Here is a 13,409-nt window from a genome sequence, read left to right as displayed (position 1 = left end):
ATAGCCAAGGTATTACCTCATACCCCTGCATATCGACTCTGTACTGGTACCCTGTGGATATAGCCAAGGTATTACCTCATACCCCTGCATATCGACTCTGTACTGGTACCCTGTGGATATAAGTCATCAATACCATTTTGGACACATGCCTAATGTGTTCCTCACTGAAACCACCACCGCCTGAACCCTGTCTTGTCCGTTCACTGTATTTGGCTGGTCTACTAGAAACCAAACTATGTTTGAATCCCAAATGGCACCCTATTCCCTATATAGTGCACTACTTTAGACCAGGGTCCTATTCCCTATATAGTGCACTACTTTAGACCAGGGTCTTATTCCCTATATAGTACACTACTTTAGACCAGGGCCCAATTCCCTATATAGTACACTACTATAGACCAGGACCCTATTCCCTACATAGTACACTACTATAGACCAGGGCCCTATTCCCTATATAGTACACTACTATAGACCAGGGCCCTATTCCCTATATAGTACACTACTATAGACCAGGGCCCTATTCCCTATATAGTACACTACTATAGACCAGGGCCCTATTCCCTATATAGTACACTACTATAGACCAGGGCCCTATTCCCTAATAGTGCACCGTATAGGGTGCAATTTGGGACACTGGCTGCTGTTCATCCTCCCTTTACTGCCACAGTTTCAGTCAGATGAAAGTTAAACTGACGTTTTTTTTAAATAAACAAATCAGGAAGCCTCCTTCGGCTCGGCCCAGTGTTTATTTTAGAGAGCCAACTACCGTTCCGTGGACACTGCAGTTCGTCATCAACATTTCTCCCAGGTGAGCTCAGGGGCAGAGGCTGAGCCAGATGGGCGTAAAGACAGGAGTCTCCACCCAAATGGCACCCTAGTCCCTTTATATAGTCCCTATATATAGTGCACACATTTTTGTTGGGCTTCCTGTTCCCTACAGTGCTTACTTTTACGACCGAATCCAAGGGCTCAAAAGTAGTGCAGGGAATAGGGTGCCATTTGGTACACTGCCAAAGAGGCCCACATCAGCCCCGTCAGCCCCATCAGACAATCAGCCCCAGCCTAAAGGAAGCATTGTGCCCAGCTCTTTCATTTGATGGTAGCCTGGTTTGTTACGTTTCATTAGCATTGTGCCCAGCTCTTTCATTTGATGGTAGCCTGGTTTGTTACGTTTCATTAGCATTGTGCCCAGCTCTTTCATTTGATGGTAGCCTGGTTTGTTACGTTTCATTAGCATTGTGCCCAGCTCTTTCATTTGATGGTAGTCTGGTTTGTTACGTTTCATTAGCATTGAAATGACCCTTATTAGTGTTGGGTATTTCATCATCAATCTGGTTAATAACTATAATGACGAGGATTGTTTATAATACATTATATTGTTAAATACATTATATATATATCGCAATACATTATATATATATTATAATACATTATATTTATATCGTAATACATTATATATATATCGTAATACATTATATATATCGTAATACATTATATATATTATAATACATTACATATATCGTAATACATTATATATATCGTAATACATTATATATATCGTAAAATATTATATATATATATGATAATACATTATATTTATATCGTAATACTTTATATATATTGTAATACATTATATTTTTACGTTTTAAAGTGCATTTACAGACGGTAAATACTACACAAAACATCAGAATACTTAATACAGATCACATGACAGAATAACACTGTGGAAAGTATGTCAGAGATGAAATACATCAGTCATTCAATAAAAGAGTCTGTAACACATCATTGAGCGAGTCCATAACAACGTCTTCTTACTTTACCCTAAAAGGCTAGGTGGCCGTAAACCTGTGAAGGAAGTCACCTTCTGTTCTCTGTTTGTATTGACATCATGAATCAACATAGAAGAGGCGGTGTGTCTCAATATGTCCTCTCATTCATCTCAGCTGAGACCATTCTGTAGGCAAAATTGTAGTGGACAAATATCACAGTCCCTTTTACCTGTTCGGGTCTTTCAGAGCAGAAAAAAAAAAAAGGAAATGAGACTTTGATCTCCTGAGGGTGCGTGAGAACGATCATATGATATGATGTCACAAGACAAAATTAACAAAACCTGTCTAGCCTGCAGCTTACTGTAAAGGGAGCAGCTTACTGTAAAGGGAGCAGCTGTAAGACTGGAGGAACAGAAACTGATAAGATAAAAGAAGGCTGAGGTGACTTAGAAACTAAAAGGATGACAGTCAGAGTCCACCAGCTAGACAGTCCACCAGCTAGACAGTCCACCAAATAGACTGTCCACCAGCTAGACAGTCCACCAGCTAGACAGTCCACCAGCTAGACAATCCAGCAGCGAGACTGTCCACCAGCTAGACAGTCCACCAGCTAGACAGTCCACCAGCTAGACAGTCCACCAAATAGACAGTCCACCAGCTAGACAGTCCACCAAATAGACAATCCACCAAATAGACTGTCCACCAGCTAGACAGTCCACCAAATAGACAGTCCACCAAATAGACAGTCCACCAAATAGACTGTCCACCAGCTAGACAGTCCACCAACTAGACAATCCAGCAAATAGACTGTCCACCAGCTAGACTGTCCACCAGCTAGACTGTCCACCAGCTAGACAGTCCACCAGCTAGACAGTCCACCAGCTAGACAGTCCACCAGCTAGACAGTCCACCAACTAGACAGTCCACCAACTAGACTGTCCACCAGCTAGACAGTCCACCAAATAGACAGTCCACCATATAGACAGTCCACCAACTAGACAGTCCACCATATAGACAGTCCACCAACTAGACAGTCCACCAGCTAGACAGTTCACCAAATAGACAGTCCACCAACCAGAGTTTGTCTTAGCAGTTACATTTCTCCAACCCATCCCCCTTAGCTGTTTAACAAAACAACGTGACTGGGTGACACCTTTGTTGTTTTTCAAATGCCTGATTGTCATTTTAACTCCTCCATTGAATATGTGGTAAATAGGAAGGTGAGCCTCAGAGCTGTAGGAAGTTCCTCATTCTCAACATTGTATCTGGTTCTCTCTCCTGTCCCATGTGTCCATCCACCTCATCTGCCTGTAGACTCCTCCCTCTGGGGTGGTAGACAGTATAATACACGAGCAGACAGGCCAGCCCTAGAACGGTCCCTCCAAATATCAGCAGAGTCACCGGCCAGAAGTAATCAGTATCGTTAGACTCTGGCCTCACCAGAACCAGCAGCAAGGGACCAGAGAAGTTCACTAACGTAAAGAGAACGTAGTACACAGCCATCGGCCAACGTGTATCCTGTCCTTTCACGTTAAAGAAGGTGAATACGAGGACGACTCCCACAATGATCCGATAGAGCCTCTCTAGACCTTTAGACTTGCAGAAGTCAGTACGGACCCAATGGGCCCAGAGGGTTCCAGCCAGCCAGACGACAGCCATTCCCAGGGTACTGTAGGGGCTGAGGATGAGGAAGAGGCTGAGGCTGAGGATGTGAGAGGTGATGGTCAACAGCTTGTACAGGAGGTAGACGAAGGTAGGGAGGCCAGAAGGCATCTCTCGGACCTAGGGATGTTATATTCATTATTATTATTTTATATATATGTATCACTATATGATCATATGTTATTGTATATTATTATATTATATATCATTATTATATTACCTGGGGTAAGGATCGGCGGAGACACCGGCGGTAGTCCACTATAGCCCAGGCGATGTTGATGAATGAGCCCACCATGCAGATGCCTGGACAGGGGAAGATGAGACACATATTAGAGAAGGATCATGTGAGAGACAGACATGTGAGAGACAGACATGTGAGAGACAGACATGTGAGAGAGACAGACATGTGAGAGACAGACATGTGAGAGACAGACATGTGAGAGAGACAGACATGTGAGAGACAGACATGTGAGAGAGACAGGCATGTGAGAGACAGACATGTGAGAGACAGACATGTGAGAGACAGACATGAGAGAGACAGACATGTGAGAGACAGACATGTGAGAGACAGACATGAGAGAGAGACAGACATGAGAGAGACAGACATGTGAGAGAGACAGGCATGTGAGAGACAGACATGTGAGAGACAGACATGTGAGAGACAGACATGAGAGAGACAGACATGTGAGAGACAGACATGTGAGAGACAGACATGAGAGAGACAGACATGAGAGAGACAGACATGTGAGAGACAGACATGAGAGAGACAGACATGAGAGAGACAGACATGAGAGAGACAGACATGAGAGAGAGACAGACATGAGAGAGACAGACATGTGAGAGACAGACATGAGAGAGAGACAGACATGAGAGAGAGACAGACATGAGAGAGAGACAGACATGTGAGAGACAGACATGAGAGAGAGACAGACATGAGAGAGAGACAGACATGAGAGAGACAGACATGAGAGAGACAGACATGAGAGAGACAGACATGTGAGAGAGACAGACATGAGAGAGACAGACATGTGAGAGACAGACATGAGAGAGAGACAGACATGAGAGAGACAGACATGAGAGAGAGACAGACATGAGAGAGAGACAGACATGAGAGAGACAGACATGAGAGAGACAGACATGTGAGAGAGACAGACATGAGAGAGACAGACATGTGAGAGACAGACATGAGAGAGACAGACATGAGAGAGACAGACATGTGAGAGAGACAGACATGAGAGAGACAGACATGTGAGAGACAGACATGAGAGAGAGACAGACATGAGAGAGACAGACATGTGAGAGAGACAGACATGAGAGAGACAGACATGTGAGAGACAGACATGAGAGAGAGACAGACATGAGAGAGACAGACATGAGAGAGAGACAGACATGAGAGAGACAGACATGAGAGAGACAGACATGAGAGAGAGACAGACATGAGAGAGAGACAGACATGAGAGAGACAGACATGAGAGAGACAGACATGAGAGAGACAGACATGTGAGAGACAGACATGAGAGAGAGACAGACATGAGAGAGACAGACATGAGAGAGAGACAGACATGTGAGAGACAGACATGAGAGAGAGACAGACATGAGAGAGAGACAGACATGAGAGAGACAGACATGAGAGAGACAGACATGAGAGAGACAGACATGAGAGAGACAGACATGTGAGAGACAGACATGAGAGAGACAGACATGTGAGAGAGACAGACATGTGAGAGACAGACATGTGAGAGACAGACATGAGAGAGACAGACATGAGAGAGACAGACATGTGAGAGACAGACATGAGAGAGACAGACATGTGAGAGACAGACATGAGAGAGACAGACATGAGAGAGACAGACATGAGAGAGACAGACATGTGAGAGACAGACATGAGAGAGACAGACATGAGAGAGACAGACATGTGAGAGACAGACATGTGAGAGAGACAGACATGAGAGAGACAGACATGTGAGAGACAGACATGAGAGAGACAGACATGAGAGAGACAGACATGAGAGAGACAGACATGAGAGAGACAGACATGTGAGAGAGACAGACATGTGAGAGACAGACATGTGAGAGACAGACATGAGAGAGACAGACATGAGAGAGACAGACATGAGAGAGACAGACATGAGAGAGACAGACATGTGAGAGACAGGCATGTGAGAGACAGACATGAGAGAGACAGACATGTGAGAGACAGACATGTGTGAGAGACAGACATGTGAGAGACAGACATGTGAGAGACAGTCTTCTGACAGACAGACATGTGAGAGAGACAGGCATGTGAGAGACAGACAGACATGTGTGAGAGACAGACATGTGAGAGACAGACAGACATGTGTGAGAGACAGACATGTGTGAGAGACAGGCATGTGAGAGACAGACAGACATGTGTGAGAGACAGACATGTGAGAGACAGACATGTGAGAGACAGACATGTGAGAGACAGACATGAGAGAGACAGACATGAGAGAGACAGACATGTGAGAGACAGTCTTCTGACAGACAGACATGTGAGACAGACAGACATGTGAGAGAGACAGACATGTGAGAGAGACAGACATGTGTGAGAGACAGACATGTGAGAGACAGACATGTGAGAGACAGTCTTCTGACAGACAGACATGTGAGAGAGACAGACATGTGAGAGACAGACATGTGAGAGACAGACATGTGAGAGACAGACATGTGAGAGACAGACATGTGAGAGAGACAGACATGTGAGAGACAGACATGTGAGAGACAGACATGTGAGAGACAGACATGTGAGAGACAGTCTTCTGACAGACAGACATGTGAGAGAGACAGACATGTGAGAGACAGACATGTGAGAGACAGACATGTGAGAGAGACAGGCATGTGAGAGACAGACATGTGAGACAGACATGTGAGAGACAGACATGTGAGAGAGACAGACATGTGAGAGAGACAGACATGTGAGAGACAGACATGTGAGAGACAGACATGTGAGAGACAGACATGTGAGAGAGACAGACATGTGAGAGACAGACATGTGAGAGACAGTCTTCTGACAGACAGACATGTGAGAGAGACAGACATGTGAGAGACAGACATGTGAGAGACAGACATGTGAGAGAGACAGACATGTGAGAGACAGACATGTGAGACAGACAGACATGTGAGAGAGACAGACATGTGAGAGACAGACATGTGAGAGACAGACATGTGAGAGACAGTCTTCTGACAGACAGACATGTGAGAGAGACAGACATGTGAGAGACAGACATGTGAGAGACAGACATGTGAGAGAGACAGGCATGTGAGAGACAGACATGTGAGAGACAGACATGAGAGAGAGACAGACATGTGAGAGACAGACATGAGAGAGAGACAGGCATGTGAGAGACAGACATGTGAGAGACAGACATGTGAGAGACAGACATGTGAGAGACAGACATGAGAGAGAGAGTCTTGTGACATATTTGAGGTTGTGGTAGACATTCACTCACAAGGAGAGCAGCAGACCAGAGGGTCTAGTCTGGTTATTGTGTGGAGAGAAATGGAGAACAAAAGTTGTGGCAGTGGCTGCAGATTCTCACACATTCTCTCTCTCTCTCCCCCCCCCTCTCTCTCTCTCCCTCTCTCTCTCTCCCCCCTACTCTCTCACTCTCTCCCCCCCACTATCCCCCCTCTCTCTCTCTATCCCCCCACCTCACTCACTCATTCACACACACACACACACACACACACACACACACACACACACACACACACACACACACACACACACACACACACACACACACACACACACACACACACACACACACACACACACACACACACACACACACACACACACACACACACACACACAGTACTCACATTGTATTGTGGACTTGTGTCCACCGCCCAGCAGGATATACAACTGGAAGAGGAGCTGAGGAACACTCTCCAGGAACGTCTCAAACAGTTTGAGCATGCTCAGATCGGTCGCCTTACCAAACAGGACCAGGTGGACCTCTCTGGGGAATTCAACGGTCCCAGGTGACTTGGACCACACCGCCCTGTATCCTGCCTTCAACAGGTGGTAGTACCTAACGGAGAGGGAGAGAGAGAGAGAGAGATGTGTGTTGGTATAGAGATAAACAGACTGCTGCAACCTGATTGGCTGAAGGCGACACGTAAACATCCGGGACTAGTATTAGCCACTGTAGCATTGTGGTGGAAAATGATGTTTCATGTTATCCTTGCCTTCTCGAAATTAAATCGAGTTAATAAGGAAGAAAATTGCAGGCTGAATAGAGAATGGTTTATGTACAAACCGATCCACGGGTTATACAAGTGTATAGGTCGGCTGCATAGATTCCCCTTTCGGACGGTAGGACGAAACGACCCAATATCGCTATCTGCCGGGCCTTTGAAGCTACAACTAACCAAACAATTTGGGGAAGCCAACGTTATAACTTACTAAGTTACTGGTAGCACAGTCGCAGGCTGACAATAGAGGTGTGTCGCATGGCTACTCAGCCATATCTTGTGGCTGGTCATTTACCAAAGTTACTGGAATATTCAGCAATTTTAGTAATTAACAGGTAATCTATAGCAATCCATGGTAACTGGTAATTTATACTTGAATAACTTTTTTTTCATATCGTATTAAAAAAATATATATATCTGTGTCATTATTGTCCATGAGTTTCTAGTAGATTGAGCCTATGGTTTTAAGAGAAAAATGTCTAATTAATAAAATAAGCATCTAATCTACAATGCCATTATTTTCAATTAACTCTGCAACTCTTCCAGCTCTTTACTTTTTATCATAACCACCAAAACATTTACAACAAAGACATATAGATATTGTAAAAAGGATATTTCAAGCTGAAACACTCATATTAAAACACCAATGTTCACTAAGATGATGGTTTATATTTAGGTTAATAATGTTTTAACAGATTTGTCATTCTACTTTTAGTTTTTAAATCATCTTGTTTTATTATTTCCTATATTTTACATGTGATAATACCACACAGAGGGCCAGAGATAATTACATACACCAGTGATAATCTGAAGTACCCCAAAAACTGCCACTATATGTCTTATGAGAATTTACATAAAATCCTTGAAAGTTACCCAAATTCTGGTAGTTTATTGGTAAACTTTGTAAGTTTCCAGTAATATACCGTCCGTTTGCAACCCTAATCTTGTGAACTTCTCAAGCTAACATCACTATGAAGTTGATAACAGATATAGTAATCACATTTCAACCTCACATCTTCACATACCTGGTGAAGATGCCCATCTGCATAACATGGAGTCCAATCAGTCTTCCTCTGTTCATCCCAGATATCAGCTTGTCTCCACCAGGATTAAACAGTGGGTTCCTCATGTCATCTCTGTACCAGGTGTAGCTGAAGACCTGTGAGGCTGCTGATCCAATCACCACAAACAGTAGAGTCAGTCCAGCCCAGACCAGTTTTCCGACCAGGAAGTACTTCACTGCTAGTGCCACATCTGTCACAATGTCCACCAGGTAAAAGCCCAGTCCTATGATTGTACAGATCCATCGTGTTTTAGTGAACTCCGAGTCTGTTTGAAGCATGTTTGCTGGTCAGGGTTTTGCTTAACGGTAAATCCTAATTTCCACTTAAATCAAATGTTCACTTAGCCTCCCAGTGACTTCAATGCATGAGCAAGTGGAAATTCATGAATTAGATGCTGTGGCTTGGTAATACTGGCTGAGCTTGTTTTTAGAGTTGGTGGTTCTGGACGGGTTAGTAAACAATGTTCCGACAGGACTGAGATTTCCCGAGACTATTCTGTCCCCAATAATGTTTGAGATGAAAAGTTCCTCATGACCTGTAAATGTATAGAAAGTACAGAATATTATTAGGACAAAGTATAGAATATTATTAGGACAAAGTACAGAATATTATTAGGACAAAGTATAGAATATTATTAGGACAAAGTATAGAATATTATTAGGACAAAGTATAGAATATTATTATGACAAAGTACAGAATATTATTAGGACAAAGTACAGAATATTATTAGGACAAAGTACAGATATTATTAGGACAAAGTATAGAATATTATTATGACAAAGTACAGAATATTATTATGACAAAGTATAGAATATTATTATGACAAAGTACAGAATATTATTATGACAAAGTACAGAATATTATTATGACAAAGTACAGAATATTATTATGACAAAGTATAGAATATTATTATGACAAAGTACAGAATATTATTATGACAAAGTACAGAATATTATTATGACAAAGTACAGAATATTATTATGACAAAGTATAGAATATTATTATGACAAAGTACAGAATATTATTATGACAAAGTATAGAATATTATTATGACAAAGTACAGAATATTATTATGACAAAGTACAGAATATTATTATGACAAAGTACAGAATATTATTATGACAAAGTACAGAATATTATTATGACAAAGTATAGAATATTATTATGACAAAGTACAGAATATTATTAGGGCAAAGTATCTGATATATTATTAGGGGAAAGTATCTGATATATCAGTATAATTTAGTCACGCCATGAAGCTATGAACAGATAAATAAACATTTAAACGTTCCAATCCGTACATTGCTGTGACTGTATATTTATATACAGCTGTGACTGTATATTTATATACATTGCTGTGACTGTATATTTATATACATTGCTGTGACTGTATATTTATATACATTGCTGTGACTGTATATTTATATACATTGCTGTGACTGTATATTTATATACATTGCTGTGACTGTATATTTATATACATTGCTGTGACTGTATATTTATATACATTGCTGTGACTGTATATTTATATACATTGCTGTGACTGTATATTTATATACATTGCTGTGACTGTATATTTATATACATTGCTGTGACTGTATATTTATATACAGCTGTGACTGTATATTTATATACATTGCTGTGACTGTATATTTATATACATTGCTGTGACTGTATATTTATATACATTGCTGTGACTGTATATTTATATACAGCTGTGACTGTATATTTATATACATTGCTGTGACTGTATATTTATATACAGCTGTGACTGTATATTTATATACATTGCTGTGACTGTATATTTATATACATTGCTGTGACTGTATATTTATATACATTGCTGTGACTGTATATTTATATACAGCTGTGACTGTATATTTATATACATTGCTGTGACTGTATATTTATATACATTGCTGTGACTGTATATTTATATACATTGCTGTGACTGTATATTTATATACATTGCTGTGACTGTATATTTATATACATTGCTGTGACTGTATATTTATATACATTGCTGTGACTGTATATTTATATACATTGCTGTGACTGTATATTTATATACATTGCTGTGACTGTATATTTATATACATTGCTGTGACTGTATATTTATATACATTGCTGTGACTGTATATTTATATACATTGCTGTGACTGTATATTTATATACATTGCTGTGACTGTATATTTATATATATTGCTGTGACTGTATATTTAATCAGATGATGTGGCCTGCTTCCCAGGTTGACCTTTGCCTGCTCTTTTCTCATCATAAAGAGAGAGAGGTAAGGTAGTAGGTAAGGTAGTAGAGAGAGGTGAGGTAACATATGAAAACAAACAGGTAATGTAATAGACTAATAGAGACGTGTAATGTAATAGACTAATAGAGACGTGTAATGTAGTAGAGACAGGTAATGTAATAGACTAATAGAGAGAGGTAAGGTAGTAGAGACGGGTAATATAATAGACTAATAGAGACAGGTAAGGTAGTTGAGACAGGTAATGTAATAGACTAATAGAGACAGGTAAGGTAGTTGAGACAGGTAATGTAATAGACTAATAAAGAGAGGTAAGGTAGTAGAGACAGGTAATGTAAAATACTAATAGTGAGAGGTAATGTAGTAGACTAATAGGGAGAGGTAATGTAATAGACTAATAGAGAGAGGTAAGGTAGTTGAGACAGGTAATGTAATAGACTAATAGGGAGAGGTAATGTAATAGACTAATAGAGACAGGTAAGGTAGTTGAGACAGGTAATGTAATAGACTAATATAGACAGGTAATGTAATAGACTAATAAAGAGAGGTAAGGTAGTAGAGACAGGTAATGTAAAATACTAATAGTGAGAGGTAATGTAGTAGACTAATAGGGAGAGGTAATGTAGTAGACTAATAGTGAGAGGTAATGTAGTAGACTAATAGTGAGAGGTAATGTAGTAGACTAATAGTGAGAGGTAATGTAGTAGACTAATAGGGAGAGGTAATGTAGTAGACTAATAGTGAGAGGTAATGTAGTAGACTAATAGGGAGAGGTAATGTAGTAGACTAATAGGGAGAGGTAATGTAATAGACTGCTGATAACATGTCCTGCCTAACAGCACTACAACAGAGATCTAATCAATCAGTGTCATGTAACAGGTGAGCTCTCCCTCCGTGTCATGAACAATTACATAACCTCCTGTAGGAAGGAGCTTCTTGTTCTGTTTCTTAGCTTGTCTTTTACAAAATAAAACCTTTTTAAACATTGCAACCAAATGTCACATTTCCACTGAAGGACTACTTCTTCATTCAAGTCTACTAAACAGTGTTTTTAACATTATGCTAATCACCCTCGTACATCTCACCACATGTATTCATTTAATTACATTTTTAATTTTAACCATTTATTTAACGAGGTTAAATCAGTGAAGATTTATTATTTATTTTTTTACATTTCTTACACTTCTTTTACGTTTCCTCAGTCATTGTAACTCTCTCACTGGAAGTTTTCAGAACATAGATTGATAAAAGACACAAAAAAAAGATGGGTCAATATTACTAGATCTGAAGCATAGCGGTACTCACCGGTGGGTCTTCACTAGTCCTCCTCTCCTCTGTCAGTGAACCAAATGACCAGGCACACTGCTCCAAAGTCCGTCTCTTTCCTGGAGCTCCACCCTAGCGGCGCCAACTGTAACCAACACCAAGCAATCATACGTCTTTATGGATTCAACGCCTGGGCTGGGTGTGTGTGTGTGTGTGTGTGTGTGTGTGTGTGTGTGTGTGTGTGTGTGTGTGTGTGTGTGTGTGTGTGTGTGTGTGTGTGTGTGTGTGTGTGTGTGTGGTAGACCACTGACATGTGAGTTGATGTGTGTGTGTGTGTGTGTGTGTGTGGGGGGGGTAGACCACTGACATGTGAGTTGATGTGTGTGTGTGTGTGTGTGTGTGGGGGGTAGACCACTGACATGTGAGTTGATGTGTGTGTGTGTGTGGGGGGGGGGGTAGACCACTGACATGTGAGTTGATGTGTGTGTGTGGGGTAGACCACTGACATGTGAGTTGATGTGTGTGTGTGTGTGTGTGTGTGTGTGTGTGTGTGTGTGTGTGTGTGTGTGTGTGTGTGTGTGTGTGTGTGTGTGTGTGTGTGTGTGTGTGTGTATGTGTGTGTGTGTGTGTGTGTGTGTGTGTGTGTGAGAGGTAATGTCTCAATAGCCAATTACTCTACAAATGTACACACACAGACAGAAACACACGACTCAGCTCAGGTCACGGGTCTACTGTAAATACCACAAAGGGAAGTACACATTCTCCAAATTGTGCAGATTCCGTTTCAGGTTTTAGGTGTGCCAATGATGTCATCACTCATCACACGCCCTGATAATACTGTGAATGCAGCGCTGAGTGTGAGAGAGTTTGTGCACATGTATGTTTGGGGTGTGTGTGTACTTTTGCGTGTAGGTACTTTTTTTGCGTCCAAAAGGGAGTCAAAGGAGATGAGTCAGTGAGTTAGAAGAATGAATACATATATGAAGTGTAGTTGTGTAAAATCACAGAGTTCACCAGGGTTCACCAGGGTTCACCAAGACTTAGTGCTGAGCGATTTGTGGTTTTTGAGGTCGGTTTGGTTTCAGTTCGGCTATTAAAAAAACAAAGAATCACAGTTTTTGATTTCAAATTTTATTTTATTTTTTACATTAAATGTGAAATTTA

The 13,409-nt window shown here is 41.0% G+C and overlaps 1 protein-coding gene across 1 annotated transcript; it reads right to left on the bottom strand.

Moving 5' to 3' along the window:
- Window positions 1-1,644: 1,644 nt before the first annotated feature.
- On the bottom strand, window positions 1,645-12,537 carry LOC129858817 (XK-related protein 9-like). Its single transcript, XM_055928062.1, has 5 exons — window positions 12,285-12,537; window positions 8,678-9,251; window positions 7,278-7,489; window positions 3,652-3,734; window positions 1,645-3,551 (listed from the first exon to the last, which is right to left on the bottom strand). Exons 2-5 carry the CDS (start codon window positions 8,992-8,994, stop codon window positions 2,997-2,999), a joined length of 1,167 nt encoding a protein of 388 aa, XP_055784037.1. The 5' UTR covers window positions 8,995-9,251; window positions 12,285-12,537; the 3' UTR covers window positions 1,645-2,996.
- Between the last annotated feature and the right edge of the window lie 872 nt (window positions 12,538-13,409).

This window comes from Salvelinus fontinalis, chromosome 7 (assembly GCF_029448725.1).
Source record: "Salvelinus fontinalis isolate EN_2023a chromosome 7, ASM2944872v1, whole genome shotgun sequence".
Classification (NCBI taxonomy): Eukaryota; Metazoa; Chordata; class Actinopteri; order Salmoniformes; family Salmonidae; genus Salvelinus; species Salvelinus fontinalis.
Note: the sequence above shows the minus strand (reverse complement) of the source record. Positions and strands in the feature narration are given on the sequence as shown.

Excerpts from the sequence above, each read along its gene's own strand:
- LOC129858817 (XM_055928062.1), bottom strand. The coding sequence starts at position 8,994 with ATGCTTCAAACAGACTCGGAGTTCACTAAAACACGATGGATCTGTACA. Across the intron at positions 3,735-7,277 it reads ACACAAGTCCACAATACAAT|GCATCTGCATGGTGGGCTCA; the intron begins GTGAGTACTGTG and ends TCCCCTGTCCAG. Across the intron at positions 3,552-3,651 it reads TCCGCCGATCCTTACCCCAG|GTCCGAGAGATGCCTTCTGG; the intron begins GTAATATAATAA and ends TAACATCCCTAG.